The sequence below is a fragment of the Danio rerio genome, chromosome 11 (genome assembly GCF_052040795.2).
Source record: "Danio rerio strain M-AB ecotype USA chromosome 11, GRCz13ab, whole genome shotgun sequence".
In the NCBI taxonomy this organism is placed as follows: domain Eukaryota; kingdom Metazoa; phylum Chordata; class Actinopteri; order Cypriniformes; family Danionidae; genus Danio; species Danio rerio.
The window spans coordinates 21,998,907-22,021,679 of NC_141031.1; the positions used below are offsets into that span (position 1 = coordinate 21,998,907).

A 22,773-nucleotide genomic window follows, 5' to 3' on the forward strand; every position below is an offset into this window, starting at 1 on the left:
AAACCTCACGTAACGTTTGTGAGAAATACTACAGTAAGAACTTTCCCGATGATTATGTGATGTATTTGTTGTGGAGTTAATTCAATCATCATATATCAGATAACAAGGATTTGAAGTGTCACACCACACACAGTTGACAGAATCATGATTATAATGGGTTGTTGCACTGTGCAGCACATGTCTAATGTAAACTCACTGTAACATTAGAAAAAAATGCATTACATCTGTTTGTTTGTACACTTTATTTTATGGCAAATTCATTCCTACACCACAAAAAATACTTTCAAACAGACATAATCAAACAAACGCAGAACACTATAAAAATTACATACAACATAAATAACCAGATAAAAACCAATAACCAGGTGTATTCTACATATGTATTGTCTTTAAAGTTTTGACGTGTTGAAATGAGTAAGAACTGATCCTATTATGATTACTGTTATAGTAGCTGGCAGTAAATGATCCCCTTAAAGTAGAATTAGCTAAACAGTCTGTCTTAATAAATAATATATTGATAAATATGACAATAATGTAACATTCTGTGCACCAGTCCATACACCGGAGACTGTATTTCATGAACTTTACAGCTTGGTCTCTAGGAACATGGTGTCTTCTTTGGTTGATCCACACACTCTGATCCTCTGAAACTCTTGTGAAATCTCAAGGATGGTTTTGCCTTTTGTTTCAGGAAGGATGAAGAAGATGTAGAGAGCGGCTAGCAGACATATGCAGGAGAAGAGAACAAAGCTCAGAGACTTCAGAACGACCTGCGGAAACAGAGGAGAAATGTGCTCTTTTGTCAAGGTGAGTTCCTCTGTGAACATGGAGCAGTTTTCAAAGGCGCACCTGAAAGCCTGGTATTAAACATTGTTTAAGAAGAAGACATACAATAGGGGATGCATAAAATAACCATTTTGTATTTCATTTGGTACTTTATGATCTTTAAAAAAGATTGACTTTGAAAAAATCATGATCACTAATAGAAAAAGATTTGGAAAATGTAAACCCAGAATGGCATTACGAATGCTGCATTTGTGGAACAGACTGCAGGATATGTTTTAGTGTTATTGAAGTGGAGTGAAGTGAATTTATTTTCTTGGCTCAGCTGAAGTAGTTTGGATATTCTATATCACTATGCTGAATAATTTCAACTACACTGCTCAGCATAAATGGCGACGCAGTGGTGCAGTAGGTAGTGCTGTCGCCTCACAGCAAGAAGGTTGTTGGGTCGGTGGTTCGATCCTCAGGTCAGTTGGCATTTCTGTGTGGAGTTTGCATGTTCTCTTGTTCGCGTGGGTTTCCTCCTGGTGCTCCAGTTTCCCCCACAGTCCAAAGACATGTGGTACAGGTGAATTGGGTAGGCTAAATTGTCCGTAGTGTATGAGTGTGTGTGGATGTTTCCCAGAGATGGGTTGCGGCTGGAAGGGCATCCGCTGCGTAAAAATGTGCTGGATGTGTTGGCGGTTCATTCCGCTGTGGCAACCCCGGATTAATAAAGGGACTAAGCCGACAAGAAAATGAATGAATGCTCAGCATAAATTTACAAAAGTACACTCCATTTTGAAAATTAATATTTGTATCCATTTCTCAGTGAATATGTTTAATATATTGATGCATTTGAACAAAACAGAAATATTAAACAGATATATTAATAAAAATTATATATTAGTCACAGAACATATTCACAAATGGAAATATAATACATTTAAATTCATGCAAAATATTGCAAAACAAATTACAAATGAAAACATTTCAACAATGTATATGTCTATCCTGATTTTTGATTTTTTTTTTTTTATATATATTTTTCTATAACATAAATGTGGGCTACTAATTTAAGAACCATTCTTGTAAGTTATTTTGTAAGATAAGCTCCAGATTTGGACCAGCAACTGTCACTTTGTCAGTTACTATGGATACTACTAATGATCAAAACTATACCTGTGCAATAAACTATTTTATTCCACACGTTCTAGCCAATCAGAACCCAGAATTTCAGCAGACCATGAAATAATAGATGATAATGCAAACCGGAGGCATCCCCACCTCACTGTGTACATTATTTTTCTAACAATTCAACAGTCTGTTGTCTGTTATTCCTTACTGAAACTCCAAACATTGCTTTATATTCAAATGCGTATATTTTGACTTACAATTAGGAATGGGAAGACGAATCCAAGAAGGGTGAATCCTACCCAGCGCAGGATACCGATATACACAAATGCAGCTGGACGGTATGATTGGATAAACATCTCATTGCACACCGCTCCTACTGTTGCAGCTGTCAACAACAAAGCAGTATGAGTTGTTTTCAATAGCTGATGTATATTCACATATGCTTATTTTAAAGGGCTCCTATTTTACCAATTTACAAATAAGTCTTTGGTGTCTCCAGAATGTGTTTTTAAAGTATCAACGCAAAATACCCATCAGATCATTTATAATATGCTTCAGAATATGGCAATTTTCAATTCTGAGGACAGTGTAGTCGTTTTTGTAGCTTGTGCCTTTAAATGCAAATAAGCTGGTTCTCTCCATCCACCCTTCCCATGAGCAAGCTTCTTTCTTCTGCTGCTTCACATGAGATAAACAGCCGTCAGTGACAGAAGTGGATGAAGCAGATTCAGGATTTATTTTATGGATTATGGATTTAGTTTGAGTCAAATAAAGCAAATTAGTTTATTTTATATATTTGTGGAGTTTATTCAAGCAAACGATAGAACAATAAGTTACACTCGAATGCTATTGCCAAGTTAGCAGCACACAAATGTTTAACTTCAAATTGTTGCATGTCTACTTGAAGCGTCCTCGTATATATGGACAATTGTTTTCTATGCAGAATAAAGGAGCCCTCAGATTTCATATAAATACATTTAATTTGTGTTCTGGCAATGAATAAAGGGGGTTTCTAAGGGGTTTAAAATATTATGAGGGTGAATCATTAACAAAATAATGTTTTATTTTATATGAACTAACACCTTAAGACACTCTGAAGTCAAAAAGATGTCCAAACCAGTAATATCAAGGTGTAGCGCAGAGCTACCTTCCTGCAGAATTCTGTCCCGACCCTGATCAAACACACCTGAACCAATTAATAGTACCTAAAGCAGCACTTGATAATTACAAACTGGTGTGTTTGGTCAGGGTTGCAACTGAAATGTGCAGGAAGGTAGCTCTCCAGGAACAGGGTTGGTGACCCCTGGTGTAGCGTATAACAGTAAAATAAATACTTTTGGAAAATTGCCCAACCAGACAAATTAAAGAACCAGAACTTGTCCCTAAAATATAAAGGTATAATCAATTTACCTGGGCCTCCACCATAGAAAATCATGAACAAGAATATAAGAAAGACGGTGAAGTATGGAATCACAAAGCTGTAGTCCTGCAGATGAAACAAAGGAAATGTGATGAACGTCTGCACTGTTTGCTGTGGACCGTTAAATGATAGAGACTCACCCTTAGGTACAGAGTGATTATGATTAATGCCATGACGACTGACATGCCCCCAAACCCTCTCCACATCAACGGTTTTCTCCCCACTCTCTCAATGAACAGGCCCTACAAATGCGCACAAGCACAGATAACGTTAATAAAAAACACAAGTGGGCCACAGAGATGATTTTTGATGCTCTTCTGTGATAATCCATATTAGTGTTTCTCTAGTACTACTCACACAGGTTATGGTGATGAGAACTTCAGATGCTCCTATTCCCAGAGTGACGTAACGGATCTTGTCTTCTGGAATACCCGCTTCCAGAAAGATGTTGAAAGAGAAGATGGTGATCTGTGAGCAAAAAAGAGGAAAAGATCATAACATTTTCACAATAAATCTGGGATGCATTTCCCAAAAATCAACATAGCTCGCAGCAGAACTATGAAAGTACGATGCATTGTTTGGGAAAAGAACGATGTAGTGTCGAGTGATCCATTGTTTAAACCACGTTAGTTATGATGTAAGACATCAATAATGACGCTCTAAACGGGGTGGGGTAACAACTTCGTTAGAGAAAAGCTCCATATATTTTTGTGCAAATGATATTGTTTTACATGCACACACATTTTTAAAAAAAATCCAATAATTGTTTTTTTCATTTTAATTGAAATATGTATAAATGGAACATAAAGGGCCCTTTGATTCCTTACAAATATTACTGAGAATATTCTATTATTTGAAACATTCAAACCACTGCAGAAATGTTCTAACCAACAGGCCCATGTCATATACAGATACATTTCTTAAAAATAACATACTATAAATTAAAACCATTAACATATGCTATATATTTTTGTTTCACAAGCTTTGGAGACATAACGTATATTCCACTTTTAAATAATAGGTCATCTATAGCTTTCATCATGAGCCACAGCTGCGTTCAAAATGGCATTTAAGGTTTTCTAAGTGCACTGTGAAAGGACACTATTGTAAATATGAAGATCGCTAAAAAAATACTTCAAAAGCAAATTAAGATGACTTTAATGGGTTTTTTTTATAATTTTAAATGTTGAAACATTTTAAAGGAATAGGGCATAGGGGGGCATCGGTGAATAGAACACAACCAGGAACTATGCTTCTTACTACAGCTATGCAGGTGTAGTTGTAAGTGTACATGTTTGCGACCCAGTTTGCGAATGTTCATTGGAACAATGGATTTGGGAAACACCAAATCAAAAAAGTATGTTTGTAACGACGGAACTTGTGACCTTAGCTAACAATTGTTTTTGGAAACGCACCCCTGGTTGTTCTGTACTCTGTTCTGATGTCTTGGATAATATTTGTGACTTTAAACTACAAAAACAAGTGCTGTTTCAAAACACTTTTGGACATTGAGATTTATGCATCACATGAAGGCGGAATAAGCTGTCCATTGAGTTTTTATTTTAATATAGGATATTATTTGGCCGAGTTATATCTATTTGAAAATCTGGAGTAAAACATACTTAAAAATAAAAAGAAATACAAAATAATATTTTGAGTTGTCCAATTGTAATGCTTAGCAATGCATATTACTAATCAAAAATTTTGTTTTTATATATTTATAGTATGAAATTTTATAAAATGTCTTAATGGAAGATGATTTTTGCTAATTTTTCTAATGATTTTTGGCATAAAAGAATAATCAATAATTTAGACCCATACAATGTACTTATGGCTACTGACTAAAATAAACACATGCAACATAAGACTGGTCCAAGGTCACATTTCAAAACATTTTGACACAGGAGACTCAGAACATGTTACAGAAACAATATTTGATAAAATATATGATGAAAGGTAAATGATTTACAGCAGAGATGCCGCTGAACTGGATCCCTATGCTTAAAACCAGCAGGGAGATGACCTGCCAGCGCACACTTTTATCTCTCAGCAGATCCAACACGCTCTTATTTTGCTTCTCTCCAATGACGGCCTGCTCTTCTGACATCTCCTCGATCTCCATCTTATATTCACCTAGTCCCCATAGATACTGCAGTGCTGCAAGTGAAAACGCAAATATGATTTCACACAAATACATTGACCAGATGGATAAATTGATTTGGGTGAACATAACATACCTTTTCTACACTGTTCAGTGTTGTTTTTTTCAATCAGAATATATCGAGGGGCATCAGGAAGGAACGGTAAAACTGCCAACTGGATCACACAAAACACACTTGGGAAGCACAACAAAATGTTCCACCACTCTTCACGGCCAAGAATTTCTCTGGGAATAAAGTTGGAAAGTTTACAGAGGTTTAAAGAAAAAAACATTTTTGTCAGAAGCCACATGATACTGTTTTTTTATGATATTATTTATCATAATTTTTTAACGTCCCATCCCTCTTGCAGTGATATTTTTATCTTTGTTTCATGAGATCCACCAATACTTTAAAAAGGCTGGATTCCACAATCCATTTGTGTTGGAACAACATGAAGAATTAGGTTAAATTAATGATTATTACAAATTTAAGTGGATTGAACATAAAACAATTAGGCTGTCACAAACTCAGGCATTGTTTCAGCTCATTTTAAATAAGTAGTTTAAACAAACAGCAAAGTCTTTTTTTTAATGGAATAGCAAACTACAGCCATCATGGTCCAATCAAATTGCAGTGGACAAAATACATTTGCTCTTGGTGCAATGGGACAGAAATACTGTTGCAAGTAACAGATGCAATCATAGAGTGTACATAAAGAGACAATATGTAAGAATCTTCAACTAACCTTAGACCTAACCTTTATACTGACCCTAATTATAGGTACATAAATAATGTTAACACTGTAACAAGGACACCATAATCTTTTTTTAATTAGTTGACTTGTGTGTTGTGACTACACTCTAAATTCTAACAGTGAAAATCACTAAATGAAAATAGGTTAGTTTAACTTATCATTTTAAAAAGTTACTATGACTCAATGAAAAAGAGTTATGGTAACTCTTAAACTGATTATATTTAGCAGAAATCAAATCTAATGAGTTATGAATAAATGAGTTTAAAAAAATGTGCTAACTTATCTCAGTACCAAACAGTATCAAACAATTTGAGAGGCTATATATGTTGTTTGGACTTCATCCAAGTTAACTAAACTCATAACTTAAAATTAACGTCTAACAACTCTAACAATATACAGCCACATCACACTGTTATGAGTGTGGTATTGCATTTATACAACAGTTCGATGGCATAATTGTGTATATAAAAAAGAAAATTAAACACAGAGAGTTTCAAAACTCTTTTTGTATCTGCAGCTGATGCCAGAACAGCAGAAGCCGTTGCTACTTCACAAACGTCACTTTAGAGCTAGTATTTGAATGATTCTCTAGCGTAATATCTAAAGTAATGTGCTCACATTTTGCTCACATTTCAAAATTATAAGGCAGAACTGCATGAAATGCCATAAATCTACAAAGATATCTCCCAGTATTTTTCTGTTGCAATCGTAAGATCACCATATTACTATGGTATGAATAAAGCACTACAACATACAAAAGAGAGAGAGAGATTGATTTAGAAAGTAATTTGCCTGATTTATGATGATTTAATCAGCAGTAGTTTGAAATTATGCAGTTTTTCTCTTAGGGCTTATTATGTGTCTCTGTCGCCATCTTGTGGATGAACATCGTCAACCATCTTTACTCAAAGACAGGCTAATGGCCACCGACGAGCTGTCTCTCAGAAATTATAAATATTTAAAATAGGCACTATCCTTATAAATAAACTGCATAGTTGCAATCTAAACAACTACATTATCGATTTAAAAAAACCTCAAAAGTACATTATGTTGCCCAAAAGCCCAATGCCCAATATTTGTCAACCTGTAGAGTGTCCTTTGCTTGTTGCTGTATGTAGGTGGAGTAATACAGAAAGGTGGATTAAGAGGCTGGGCGAGTGCTGTACTGGACGAGTGGTGGACGAGTGCTGTAACCAGACAGAACTGTTGTATAAATATAGTTTAATATAGTCTATAATAAGTTTACAGTACTCAAACTATTTAGTTTCAAAACTTAAATGGTTTGCCGCAATTAGTTTCCTCAAACAGTTTGAGTTAACTTAATCGGATTTTACAGTGTGTATTATCAATAGATTGCAGGATGGAGTGCACTTAATGGCCACTGGTGTCTCTAAAAACAATGCTTCTTAATTCTATCGTCCATTTAAACCCTCCCTCTTTTCAAAAATGGACTGTTAGCTTACATTTAGATCTGCCTCTATACAATCAGTAACATGTTATCTAAAGAGAGCCATGTCATATTTTTTTCTCCATTTTGCAATAATATCTGGATGCAGCCTTTATGATGCAAGCTGAGATTGCATTACTCATCGATGTACGTCAGACACAATGCACTCAAATGGAGCGAGTGACATCACTGTGAGGGGTAGGGCTAGTGGTGGGGTTAGTTGAATGCATTAAAAAGCATTGGATGCAGCTCAGATTGCACTGCACCAGGTCTGCATCCAGACACCTCTCCCAGTTAGAGCAGAATCTCTTACTGCTTAAATGTTCAATTTAACACGAAAATTATACCTGAGGCCAGCAAACTGTCCTGATAGTTTGCCAAGGGCCAAAAATATAGCGCTTGTGAGCAACACCACACCTCTGATCTTTTTTGGTGAGCTCTCGCCGAGGTAGATGGAATGGACATTTAAACCTAACCCTTTAAAACAAAGAGCAAAAGTAAATCACAATGCACATCACATTTTATTATAAGTAATAATTACATATATTATAGTCTGATGAACATACCTGCTATAAAGCCAAATAAAAAGCGTGCTATGAGGATCAGCTCAAATGAATATGTGGGTTTGCTTATGTACATGATAATTGAGGCCACAACCGCTATAGCACTGTTCAAGAGGGTGGTTCTTTTTCTGGAAAGAGAACATATACAGTAAACAAATGGGAACCACAAGGGGTTTTCAAGTCAAGTCAAGCTGTACTGTGATTCTGCTACATGTGCAACACAGTGGAACAAAATATCGAGTTTGAATTACACTTCAGAAATGCACAATATTTCACAGTAATTTTCCCCCTCCTCCTCCCCCTCACTACACAACAACCCAAACTGAGTGTTCCTCACACAGGTGAGTGGGCTTTACAAACAACCTGTAAAAACACTCTTTCATCTCTCTGACACCTTAACTGGCACTGCACCAGTTTTTGCACATTTGCACCAGACCCACAAAAGAAAATTGCATTTATGAAGTGTGCCTCACACAGGTGAGTGAGCTTGACAAACCACCTGTAGAAACACTCTTCAATTACAAAAAAAAACCCAGTCCCTTACTCTAGCGTTTAATTTTCTAAACACTAACAGTTTCTTTGTTTAATTTATACCTGTCAACACTACAGTTTTTCCCGAGAGTTGCCGTATTTCAGACCCATTTCCTGCCACCCTCCCGTTTTGTTATTTTGTTATATTTTGTTATTTATGTTTTTTTTTTATTTGTGGTGTAATTCAGCACTCTTTGTGTTGATTTGCTGAATGTCTTCTCAATTCTAAGTCACTTTGGACAAATGTGTCTGCCAAAGGAATAAATTTTAATGTAAATTTCACAGAAAAATTTAGTGCAAAGTTCTCCAAATAACATTTTTTTCCAATGTAAAAAGAATCATTTTGTGGAATTAAAAGATTCCATTGATTTTTAAAGGTTCTTGGTGGAGCCATTAATGCCCTTTATGTTTAGGAGTGTATGGTAGAAGTGGTGTGACAATGCTAGTTCTTTTCACAGGTACTTTCAAAGCTAAAGTAAAATGTTAAAAGGCAGATTGTAGAAAAGAGGAAGGATGAGTGTAATTTACCTGCCCAGGCGTCTAGTTAAGTATTTGACACTTGAGGAGCCAATAAGACCCCCTAATCCGTACAGAGCAACGACAGCAGACCAGATGAAGGTGATGGTACTCTCTTTTGGAATATCTCCATAATGATATGTCCAGCTGCTGTTTATGAAGCTTTGAATATACTGGGGACAAACAGATAACAGATTTTAAAAAGACTTACTATAGGTATTATAATGAATTGGCAATATCAAAATTCTGTGTTCTGTTCAGGCTTTATTTTACAGAGCCCTCAATCCTTGTAAGATGACCTCTCCTCCCACCCTTAATATTTTCCCACTTGATCATAAAAATAAATATTTAAAATTGTTTTTCAATGAATGCATACACTGTTTTTAATCATTATTTTATCTGAAAGTCAGCATTTTAGTCTGGCAAAACAGTTTTGAGGTTATTGTTTGTAAACTGGTCTCTCACTCTGATAAATAGTGATCTTTTACACGGTAACATTTTGAATATCAAGATTTGTTCAGTCTTTTTGGTAATGAAGAATTTGTATGTACATTGTTATTTTTAATATTGTAGTTATATCTACGTGGGGGTGGGGTATTGTTATTGGAGTACATTTAAATGTACATTTTAATTAACTTTTTGGTGAAATGCTGAGTGAAATTGTTTGGTTTGTTTGTGTTGCTATTAAATATTCAACTAAAATATAGCTATATACACATATTTGATTGTAAGTAGAATAAAAGTCTCTTGCAGGTGACTCTTTTTCTGTCAAATCAAAATCAAATCAAATCAGTTCAATTCTAATAACTGTTACATTGTGTGATTCGTGGCCGTTTTTGCCTTATTTAAGCTTTAATTACATTGTAATGCTTCTTTTGATGTTGAAATGTTTAACAAAGTGACTTATATGGGCATTTTTAAGTCTTTCAAAGTAATTTTTTGGTGAATCTTCAGATTTATTTCAACATCTATTTTTATTATTTTCTAATGTATTGCAACAAACTACTAAAACGTCTCTTTTATAAACTGTAAAGTCATTGCATGGCAGGACGTTTGCTTGTGAACGTGCCTGATTATGCAACTAACCCAGCCAGCAAGCACATGTTAATTATTCATTCATTCATTTTCTTTTCGGCTTAGTCCTTTTATTAATCATAAGTTGAATAAACCGCCATCTTATCTAGCATAGGTTTTCAGCCGCAACCCAACACTGGGAAACACCCATACACTCATTCACACACATACGCTGCAGCCAATTTAGCTTATTCAGTTCACCTGTACCACATGTCTTTGGACTGTGGGGGAAACCGGAGCATAAGGCATGTTAATTATTATTATGTAATTAGATCTATCTCACAAGGATCCAGTAAAATAAAGTGAAACCTGATTTCTTAGCATAATAATTGGGATAGATTGAGCAGAAACGCAGGTGCGTACCGGAGTAGGAGAGCTGATGGATGTCAGATGAAATCCATTCTGAAATGATCCACCGAACCCCAAAACAATGATTAAGACCACTGCTTTCCCACCAGCCTAAAAAAAATCCTCATTGATAATGTACTCAACAAAACTTTAGACATTTCACTTTATCTCCAGAGCTAGAACAGAGGGATTTTCTTTCTCTCTCTCTGATGCAGAGGCACATTGAGTAAATGAGTACACTTTAGTTAAGAGTTCTGTGCTTTGTTGAAAGAAATAAGAAATTATATAGTTCACAATAATGTATTAATAAATGTGTTATTAAATGTATCATTTTTTCACTTCGTTTAGCATTTATGATTGTTTTGTTTTTAAATTGAGACAATAATTCTGATCCATCTATAATATTTCTGATTTCATCAAGTTTTAAAAGTCTGGCAAAAGAATTCTGAAGTCAAATAAATTCTTACCAGCTGCTTCAGGAGTCTCGTCATGTTTATCCTCTTGGTTGTGTCATGAAGCTCCTCTGCTTTTCTCCAGTTTATACACTGTCATGTCTGTTAGGCATTCTGGGGAGGATTTGGATTAATTTTTGACTCCTGAATGACTTGTCACTTTTTGTCTCATCTACATTTTCTGACATAAAATATTGTATACTCATCCTCCACTTCTTCCAAACCTGTTTGAGTTTCTTTCCTTTGTTAAACAGAAAATATATATATATATATATATATATATATCATTTGAAGAATGTTACACATGTAACCATTGCATACCTGTCAATATGGGATGTAAAAATACGAGTGACCCCCCCAACCAATTAGAATCTTATCTCGCATTCCCTTTAAGAGCCAGATGCGTCGCGCCAAGAGCGCATTCGCTATTTACAGGATGCAAAGTATATAAGTCTAAGTGGAAAAAATGAGCATTTCACAAGCAAACAGTTAACAGTAACAGTTTTTATTAACAGAAAACTGTTAAACAGAGCATCTACTGCGTGAGAATGAGAGATAATGGATCACTTTCATATTCGCTCTTGGATAGGGAAACCTTCACGCACAGACATCAATTAGTCTATAAATAATTAACTTTGTTTGTTAAGCGCAAATATTCGTTTCAAAACTATTTCTAAATTCAGTTCTAATTTCCAGCAAACGAATAAATGAATAATAATAGCAAATTGTGCTCAAAAACTTATATCCTAAAACACATGCTGTGCCCCATATGGTCTAAAACCTGACAGGTGGGCAAATCTAAGCTTGTTTTTAATAAAACAAATATACATATGGATATAATAAATAATACTGCTAATAAAAAATAACATTATACAGAAGCAAATTGTTATGAATGAACTGAAAAAGCCTCCCGAGATGAAGAAGACATAAAAGCAGTGATTTTTCATATTTATGTAGGCTAGAAAATAATATGTTTTGTAATATTTTAATCCTTTATATTTATATCCTATATCTATTCTTATTATATCCTATATATATCCTTAATATTTAAATTTTTTCATATGTAAAGATGTTTGCCTATTGCTCTCATGTGTGTATTAAACAGTGCATAAGCGAGGCGCAACTCTGCGCTGGAGTTTAGACCGGGTTAGTTTTGGTCTAATGAAAAATCTATTATAGATTTTCAAAATAGCAACGCGCCAGCGGTCCGCCTCAGAACGCCTTCCTTTTTAGACCAGAACGCCTATGCGCGCACAAAAAATTTTAAATACGGGAGAAATTACGATAAAAAATCTTTACAGGATGATAGCGGAATAGAATTGTAAAATACGGGAGAATCCTGGGAAAAAGGGAGGGTTTACAGATATAAACCATTGACTTTCATGGTATGTTTTTTTTTTCTTGTTTTTCAACATTCTTCAAAATGTGTTATTTTGTGCTCAATCAAAAAAACAACTCAAGGAGTGAACTATCCCTTTAAATGAGTAGTTGCGATATGACACATAACCAGACGAGGGCGGCGTTGTTATTTTTGCTGCGTAGTTCAACATTGCTCGACTCTCTTTTCTCTGCGTCGTTTTGTCTCTCAGGCGGAAATGAATTGACACATTTTTTTGTTTAGATTCCCCATAGTCATCGTTGCCTCTAGTTTACCATCATCACTCCCAACCATAACAGATTCCCGTCCCTCTTTAGATTTCACTAAACTCTGCAGAAATGCCTTTGGAGAACCTGGAGGAAGAGGGTTTACCTAAAAACCCCAATCTGAGGATCGCTCAGCTGAAGTTTCTGCTCACTCACAGACAAGATGCTCAGGTTAAAAGCGAGCTAATGGACGCCATCAAACTCAACAGTGAGTTCTCCTTATAACATTATTTTTCTTTATAAATACTTATTAACAGGGTATTTGGGCTGCTACTTTGTATTCAGCTGTTTATGCACGAGCGCTGTCATTTTCATGCCGTTTGATGTGTATTTAGCCGGCAGGCTAAGCTAAGTAACGTTAGCATGTTAGCTCAATGGCTGCTAATAGATTTGACACATTTTAACGAGTTTTTTTTTCTTTTTTGACGCTTTTGAATGTTATTTAACGTTATTTATGTTTATTGCTGCATTAGTTAACCGCGTCCTGTTTTTACACTTTATATATTTTAGTTTTCTACATTATGTTCTTCTGTATTTGTCAAGCGTTTGCCACTATAAGGAAATTGAATTAGCTTGATTGGGAACGTTATATTTATATATTTTTCCGAGTGTTAACGTCACTTCACAACCTCCCAAAATTGCATGATGTAGTCAAACATTATGCTTAAGATGCTATCATGTTAACCTGCTAATAAATAGTTTTACTTTAACTTGCATCAATTTTAACGTTACATCTTTATAAAGCGTGACAGTTTGCCGCAATCTGGAGTTAAGCGCGTTATACACGTAACTACTTTACAAAACAGGTGTTTTTATTTTATTCAGAGAGCCTTTAATATGATACTTTTCATCCAAGCGACCCCATTAAAAATGGTAAATGCATCTCGTGTCCTGTTGAAAGACCTAGTTTATACTTTGACGAATTAATATTAGCAATTTGTCCAAAATATTTTTTGATAAATATTTAGTTTGCTTTTGTTTGTTTTATTGTATTAATTTATTTGGAAATTTATTTGATCCAGTTTTGTTATTTGCTTTAATCTTATTGATTTTCTCTTATTGGTTTTTAATCAATGAAACATCATTTTAATTGTACATTTTAATGTAACTTGTATAATTTGTTTTAATGTTTTATTTTGTATTAAGTTTTTAATCATTTATTTTAGCCTGTTTATTTTTCTGTTATCAAGCTTTTTTATTTGTTTGTTTTAGGTGGATATTAAAAAAAAATAACTTAATAAACTTGCAAAACAAACTAAACTGAAATTAAATAATTTAAAAATAATATGACTGATATTTATTTAATGTAAATTTCAAATTAAAATATTTTATTAAAATATCAGGGTGGGGGTCCCTTAGATGAAGATAATCATATTTTGAGGTTTGTGGCTGCAATTTCTAATATATTTCTATGTCTATTTGTCTATTTTTGTTGCGTGAATTATATATGTAAAGTGTGTATCTGATGATGCTGTGTTGTAGATATGGCCCCGTACTATGAAACCCTGTGTAAGGAGCTGAAGTGGCAGGCGGACACTGATCTGTTGAGTAAGATGAAGAAGGCAAATGAGGATGAACTGAAGCGCCTGGATGATGTTTTGGAGGATGCAGAGAAGAACCTTGGAGAGAGTGAGATCAGAGACGCCATGATGGCCAAAGCTGAATATCTCATACGCATCGGTGACAAGGTGCACTGTAAATGATGGATTAAACTGAAGTTGATTGAATGGTCCCTGAGGAAACAAAGTTTGTTAAAATAAGTCAAATGTTTCGTTTAAAAATCTTTTAAGCATCATGTGCGTTTCATTGAATGAATAAGCTTGTTGGCTTACAATTTGGACTTTTTTGATAAATAGAATGCTTTTTTTGACCTAAACTATGAATACACTACTGATCAAAGATTGTTTTAATATCATGAAATAATTATTTTTTAAATGCTCGTTTTATTCTGAACCAGTTGGCATTTCTTTGATTGAAACACCATAAAGTAGGGCTGCACGATATTGGAAAAATCTGATATTGCAATATTGTAATTTTCTTTGATAAATATTGCAACATGAATACAGTTTCATAAAGTGGTTTGAATAGCTTTATTTTAAATTTTTCTGGGGGTCTTTCTATGGAACCAGTCTCAAAAATTATACAATTACAAAATACAATTCAAAGGGTCCACAACACAATTCACTTTCACAAAATCTAATATGTAATTCAAAACACGATTCAATAATAAACTCTCAATTCGTAAATTCAAAACACAATTTAAAAATACACAAATCTAATTGGTCAAATAAAAAAAAACATCATTCATACATGCATAAATCCAATTGGTCAAATCAAAACACGATTCATAAACACACAAATTCTGTTCATTTGCTGAAAATATTAATGATTTTTTACTCATGAATTTGCAAACTGTTTACAAATTTACAAATTGGATTTTGTAAATATGAATCGTTCTGTGCCTGTATAAGTTACATTTTGTAAATGTATCATTTTTGAGAATGATCTGGCTCCATACTTTCTGTATTCCGGTACAGAACTTGAATAATCACAATGAAAAAAATTATTTTCTCACTTTGTTTTGTCTCATTTCTAGTCGAAATATTCTAGTAAATCAAGTAAAAATATTGTTTCATTTTCACATTAAGTCAAGTTTTTCCTTACAACGAGCAAATTGATCTGTTTGTGGGAGAAGTAAAATAATCTTGTTTATACTTTGAAATGTAGATATTTGGACTAGAAACAAGACAAAAAAAAATCCTATTTAATTAAATGCAATTAATCTCCAAATAACCTCCAAACTTCATACTTTTTTGTGCCCAAATGTTTTAATATGTCTTGAAATGCTCAGTCACAGGCCTTAAAAACATGCAAATGATAAACTTTATAATGTTTGAACTTGGCAGTGACTCTGTGGCTCCTGCTGGTCAACTAAAATTCAGACTCGTCATCGCATATCTTGTGATGTGACACTTGCGGATGTGCACATTGCAATATTTATGCCGAAAATATATATTGTGCAGCCCTATTATAAAGTGTAATATGTTTTAAAATATTTTTATCATCAATGCTATTAGTCAAATACTTCTTAATCTAAAATAAATGCTTTGTTTTACAATATTTTAATATATAAAATCATTCCAGTCTTCAGTGCTAAGATTCTTCAGAATATCATCAGTGTTATTAAATATGTTAATAATAGTATTATTATTTGGAAAACATTTTATTTTATAGAGCAAGTCTGAGAATTTAGTCATATATTTTTTTGTTTTTAAGTTCATATTTGTTGTTTGTCTTTTTTATTATTGCATTTTTATAATATCATTTTATAATAATATGAATATATTTAAAGTAACAAAAACAAGAAAATTCTAGCTTTAAATGTATTAGAATTAAATTAATGATACAGATAATTTACAGACACGCATTGTGTTTTATTACTTGTATTTGATTTATGTCAAGCTTCTCTGTATTGACTCAATTTTCATCTTTATATTTACTGATTTAATTTCTCCTCCTATCTTTCAGGAAGGAGCCCTGACTGCCTTTCGGAAGACCTACGACAAGACTGTTGCTCTCGGTCATCGCTTAGATATTGTTTTTTACTTGCTGAGGATCGGCCTGTTTTACATGGACAACGACCTCATCACCCGCAACACTGAGAAAGCCAAAAGGTTCATTATAGATTTCATACTCATTTTATCTTATCAACATCATAGATGTTAAACATTGCTTGACGCATGAACTCTTTATCCAGTTTGATTGAGGAAGGCGGTGACTGGGACCGGAGGAATCGTCTTAAGGTTTATCAGGGCCTTTACTGTGTGGCCATACGGGATTTCAAGCAGGCAGCAGAACTCTTTCTGGACACCGTGTCCACGTTCACCTCCTATGAGCTCATGGACTACAAGACGTTTGTCACATACACCGTGTATGTGTGTATGATCGCCCTGAAGAGGCCCGACCTCAGAGAGAAGGTGAGATTAATGGCATTATGTGTAAATTTATGGTTAATGTCAAAATTATTATGAAGTTTTAGTGCTGATGTCATCAAATATGTCAACAACTTTTGATTGAAAGTCCCAAAGCATTCAGTGTGTGATGAAGCCTGTTAGAATTAACATGCAATTCAAGGTAATGAAGATAATGTATTGATGTGTTTTGTATTAATAATGGTATATTGAAGTAAAATCATAAGCAATATAATTTGTTTTCTAATATCAGCATGAGCATCATCACAAATGTGATGTAGTTGATACCACAGTTCAAAAAGTGTTATCTTCTTCATGAATCACACATTAATTTGACCTGCATGATATTGGAAAAGTTGAGATTGCGATAGTTTGTTTTGCTGCAGTTTTATTGCGATATGAATACAATTTCACCAGATTGAATAGCTTTTTTTTGTTTAAGAATTCTTTCATTTAAACCAGTGGTTTCCTAAGTGGGGGTCGCGGGACATTGAAGGGCTTGAATTCCAAAATTCAAATTCATTTTATAAAGCTATTACACAGGGTTACCGTGGGGTCCTAAAAATGCTAAAATCTCTTAAGTCTTAAATCTACTGAAATATTGTGTTTTAGGTCTTAAATCTTTTTTTTGCAGATCTTAATTTTCCCTTGTTCATGTATTGCTTCCCAATCTGGCCAATAACACCCATATAATCACTAATGATTCCAATCTCAGTAAAATATTTAACTTTCTATTTAAAAACAAAACATTGAATTACTTTTCTTACAGTAACATTTGTTTGCATTTTCTCAACTTATTCAGTTACTGACCAGGCCTAGCTTTTTTTTTAATAATTTTTTTTAATATTACACATAATGGTCTTAAAAAGATTTAAATTTAGCTTGGTAAAACCTGCAGAAACTATGACTAGAATTATAATTTTATCCGTAACTCACTGAAGAACAATATAGTACTTAATAGTAACAGTTAACATGTTAATAATAAACATTAAAAGCCACATGCCAATAAAAAGCCATCAGTCTTCCGATATATATATATATATATATATATATATATATATATATATATATATATATATATATATATATATATATATCGGAAGACTGATATGTAATTTTATTTATTTATTTTTTTTGCAAGCCCTGGGATTATTATAATAAAGAGAAAGCAAAAGCGTCAGATGCAGCATGTTGATTAAACTTTACATTTGGTTAAACTTTCTGACCTCTTTACGGCACTCACATACATTAAAAATAAATGCAGGCTACAACTGAGCGTGGAGGAAGGTCTCCATGTGGCGTTCTTCGAAATTAAACGATGAATAGATTTGGGCCAATTGGTATGTGTGTGCTGTTGTGTGCAAGATTTATATATTGATAACCACCTCAGAGAATATTGTGGGTCCCATGTTGCTGGCATTGTTATTTTGGGGTCACAGGCTGAAGAGTTAGGGAACCCCTGATTTAAACTTGGGATTATTCTGTAAATCCTGCATAAAATTAATAAACCAATACTCTAAAGCATAAATAGATGCAATAAAACAAAGATAGAAGTGAAATATTTTACATTCACAGTATTCAGCTACAGAAATTGAATAATACAATGTAAAGGAACACTGTATGGTGTTCATTGTATACATAATTCTAAAAAATGCATCTTTTATTAAGAGTTAAACAGAGTACAGGGGTGTGTGCCTGAATGCTTACACAGCCACTGGCTTTAAAAGCACATGCAGACGATAAACCTTTTACACCATTATGTTTAAACTCTTCAGTAACTCTAAAAATCTGTGTTTTAAAATGTGGCTATTGGTAAATTTATAATCCCAACATATAAACTCAATATTGCACTTCCTGAGGTGTGACACGCAGATGTGCACATTGAGATATCGATGCTGAAGCGTTATTTTGTGCAGCCCTAATGTAATTTATACATCAGATTATTTTCCTTCATTAATTTTAAGCAAATTGTGTTCGTAATATAATACTTCGTTTCGTCATTTTAGTAAATCATAGCCAAAGTGTAACAAATTGTCCCCCTGTTATCATTTAAGAATAACGAGGGACCAGAGTAAAGACGGAACAAACTGATCAGCTGTGCTGGGAGATTCTCCATTTGTGGCTACAGTTTATCTAAACCCAGTGAACAAATGAGTAAATCATTTCAAGATGAATTTTCAACTAGTGCTCACTGTATTTGTAATTTTTCCTGTCATGGGCACAGATTTTTTTTATTTAGATTTAAATTTCAGTGGATTATTTTATGTAAAGCTATAGAATAATTCAGACAAGTTGTTAAACGGTCAAACAAAAAGGAAATCGTAAAAATCAACTGTGTTTTAAATATTTTGTTTTGTTGACAATCTCCACCAAAAAATAACAAAAAAAGCTTTATTAACTAATGCTTTTATGATTTTTATAAAGGACAAAATGGCCAGAAAGCAGCTTTCCCTGTATAATTTCATAGCTTAACGTCATGAATGATTACATTTCTGTTCTTCTCAGGTGATCAAAGGTGCCGAGATCTTGGAGGTGTTGCACAGTTTACCTGCGGTGCGTCAGTATCTCTTCTCCCTCTACGAGTGCCGTTATTCAGTATTCTTCCAGTCACTGGGTAAGTAAACTATTGGTGGAACAGCGTAATACATCACGTCCAAAAACATTTGAGGACAACGTTGGTGCTCAACTGCCCACATTGTTATTTATTTACAGTGTTTAAAAGCTCTTCTGTCACAAAAATGGTGTTGCGTCTGTGTGTCTTCTGCAGCTCGAGTGGAGCAGGAGATGAAGCAAGACTGGTTGTTTGCTCCTCATTATCGTTACTATGTTCGTGAGATGCGGATCCTGGCCTACAGTCAGCTGCTGGAGTCCTACCGCTCACTCACGCTGGGATACATGGCCGAGGCTTTTGGAGTCAGCACAGAGTTCATTGATCAGTACGCTACGCTTTCATAAAAAACTAAAAAATTATTGACAGGCACCAGATATCACTTATATATATACATATATATATATATTACATGCTGTTCTGTTCTATCAACTTCATTATATTTTATTACCTTTTGCTAAACTATGTTGAGAAAATCTAGATTATGTGAGAAACGTTGAAGTAGTCTGAATAAATACTGAACTTTAACATGCTATTTTCTACACTCACTTGGCTTGTTTTCCTTCCCCAAGGGAGCTGTCTCGATTTATCGCAGCAGGACGGTTACATTGCAAGATCGACAAAGTCAATGAGATCGTGGAAACTAACAGGTAAGAATACTTGTTTGTCATTTAAAGTCGTCCATTTATATATACCGTTCATGTAGTGTTTGAGATTACAAAAACAAGGTTTCTGCAGGTTTCAAATCAAATTTTAAGATTTTTATGACCTTTTTTAGACTATTATGAATGAAATTTCAGACTTACATAAGGCTAAATGAGGCTAAAGGTTTTTTTTAATGGCTAAGTTAAAACCTTAAAAAAAAACCTTAAAAACAAAGGTTATTGTAAGGAGGAAAACTAAACCATGTTTATAAGTAAATAGAGTTAAGGAATAAAGGTTTCTTAACCTTATTCAAATGAATTGTTAGCGATTGTCATGGCCGTTGGCCCGATTGGGGATAGCTTTACATAGACAATTGGAAAAATAAGATCAGAATAAGAACATGGAAAATTAAGACCAGTTTAAAATGATTTAAGACCCACAGCGCAATATTTTAGTGGATTTTAAGGCCTAAAACTTGTTTTTTGAAATTCAAGACTTTCAAGACCCCAGATACCCTGAAAAAGTCAGCAAATATCAAAGTGTGTTTGGTTGTTGTTTACGTGTTAAGATGACATTGTGCTGTAAAAACAGATCCACGGGATGAGGGCTTGCACTTAAACTGATACCTTGTGTTTTTTGTAGTGAACATGATGAAATGCTGCACACTGTCTGGAGACAGACACGTGACAGCTTGACTAGACCAACAGAATAGGCTATCTGACCCAATACACTCGGAAAGATGCAGTTTACAGTAGTAGATGTGTTTTTGCAGGTTTCACCTAGTTACATTTAAGTAAAATTTTAATTAAAATTTTGTAATATCCCAGTTAGGAAAGATTTTCACTTACCCCATCAAAATGATCAAAATTTTATACATTTATTAATACACCAGGGTCCCCGCAGGGTCTTAAAAAGTATTAAAGTCTTAAATTAAAAAATCGAAATTTATGGCTTTAAAAAGTCTTAAATTTGCTGTTCTAGGTCTTAAATATTTTTGCACAGGTCTTATTTTTGCGATGTCCATGTAACGCTACATCTAATGCTCATTTAAATTCTTTTTGTTGTTGTTGCTAGGTTTTTGGGGTGTTGTAGTTCTATATTTCACAAGTCCAATTGTAATTAGCGGTATTACAACTACAAAAAAGTCAACTTGCAATAGCCAATCAGCTTTCTGTTATTAAACACAGTGCACGCGGCGAATGTGACGTCATCGCTGTGTTTGCGGAAGTTCGCTTTGAGTGCGCGTGACATGATTTCGGCTGGCAGACTATGCCGTTATTTCACTGACACATGTCGCAAGCGCAGTTTTATAAGTCGGGAGCGTTGTAATGCGAAAGAGCGAAATTTAAATAACTTTATTTTACCCCTAATTTTGTGCTTTTACATTTTCTCTCGCATGTTTTTGATATTGCGATATAGGTCTTAAATTTAATACTTAATGGTCTTAAAAAGGTCTTAAAAGGTCTTAAATTTGACATTATGATATCTGCAGAGACCCTGATACACTAATAATAATTTAGTTTGAATATTTTTTATGTACTTTTAAATATATCCATTCACAAACCCTATGACCCTTACCAAGAATAGAACTATGCATAGCTGCCAATTACTTCAGTCTACAATAATAATAATAATAATAATAATAAAAATAAGTCAGTTCAGTATCCTCAGCAGTAATCAAATGCTGTTTTTAAATAAAACGTTTCATTGAGGTAGATTATTGGTGATTGTATGGGTGTTAATGGCCATATTGGGTAGCTATACATGAACAAAGGAAAATTAAGACCTGTAAAGTTTTAAATCTACTGACAAATTGGGTTGTTCGGCCTTTTGCCTGTAAATGAATGAAATCTGTCCAAATAGAGCTCATCAATTAATCTGGTGAAATTATATTCATATGAAAATTAGCTTTTGAGATTTTAGCCATTTTAAGACCCCACAGATACCTATGCATTATTATAGGCACATGATGTTGGAAAACTGACATTATGATATATATGCTGCATTATGATTATCATTTCATCAGATTAATTGATCAGCTGATTTAGACAGACTTGATCATCTCAATCTATGCAGTGCGTTTGCATAAATTAGAACAAATAAGCATATTTAAATACAATAGAGCAGAGAAAACAGTTGAATAGGTGCGTTTTGGTTTGCGGTAGACTCTAACAGTATTCAGGTATGGAAATTGAACAATTAAACAAAATGGTCATCATTGTATAAATTTAATAATATCTTAATCTTGAAAGTAATCATGTTATCGACGCTCAAACAATATATTGTGCAGCCTTAAGGTTCATTATAATCCTTAGCTGAATTCATCATGAACTGTATTAATTTATTTATTTTTCTCCAGACCTGACAGTAAGAACTGGCAGTACCAGGAAACCATAAAGAAGGGCGATCTCCTGCTGAACAGAGTGCAGAAGCTCTCCAGAGTGATCAACATGTAGTCCAGCACCAGGCGTTTGACCAACATCCACGTCTTTTCTTGTGAGCAACTTGACTTTTGTTTATGTACAGTATATAATAAAACTGAATTGGAGGAAACTCTTTGTCAATGGTGTGTATGTGGTGGGGGGAAAAAAAGAGTCAGACACAAATTTCTTATAAATAACTGTATAAATTATTTTTTTTATATATTTACAGAAACTTGTTACAAAACAAATATACTATACAATCTTTTCTTTAAATATTAAGTAAATCTACCCTACTGTGTTTGTTCATGAATTACATAGCAGCCAACACACAAAAGTC

General features: G+C 34.0%; 2 protein-coding genes across 5 annotated transcripts; one reads left to right on the plus strand and one right to left on the minus strand.

Annotated features, from left to right (window-relative positions):
* Positions 1–223: 223 nt before the first annotated feature.
* On the minus strand, positions 224–13,690 carry slc2a9l1 (solute carrier family 2 member 9, like 1). Of its 4 annotated transcripts, none has more exons than XM_087272649.1 (13): positions 13,522–13,690; positions 11,161–11,259; positions 10,709–10,804; positions 9,284–9,444; positions 8,228–8,352; positions 8,009–8,138; positions 5,557–5,705; positions 5,289–5,476; positions 3,677–3,787; positions 3,460–3,561; positions 3,310–3,385; positions 2,157–2,284; positions 224–770 (listed from the first exon to the last, which is right to left on the minus strand). In XM_087272649.1, exons 2-13 carry the CDS (start codon positions 11,182–11,184, stop codon positions 585–587), a joined length of 1,476 nt encoding a protein of 491 aa, XP_087128775.1. In that variant the 5' UTR covers positions 11,185–11,259; positions 13,522–13,690; the 3' UTR covers positions 224–584.
* psmd6 (proteasome 26S subunit, non-ATPase 6) lies at positions 12,765–22,571 on the plus strand. The gene is given in 8 exon segments (NM_200291.1): positions 12,765–12,997; positions 14,272–14,477; positions 16,318–16,463; positions 16,547–16,766; positions 19,266–19,374; positions 19,528–19,696; positions 19,941–20,018; positions 22,373–22,571. Coding segments are annotated over 8 exon segments (1,161 nt in total). The 5' UTR covers positions 12,765–12,861; the 3' UTR covers positions 22,470–22,571.
* Positions 22,572–22,773: the final 202 nt, after the last annotated feature.

Coding starts and splice junctions, on each gene's coding strand:
- slc2a9l1 (XM_087272649.1), bottom strand. CDS start 11,184: ATGACGAGACTCCTGAAGCAGCTG. Junction 8,353..9,283: donor TTAACTAGACGCCTGGGCAG/GTAAATTACACT, acceptor TTCTCTTTCCAG/AAAAAGAACCACCCTCTTGA. Junction 2,285..3,309: donor TTTCTATGGTGGAGGCCCAG/GTAAATTGATTA, acceptor TGTTGTTGACAG/CTGCAACAGTAGGAGCGGTG.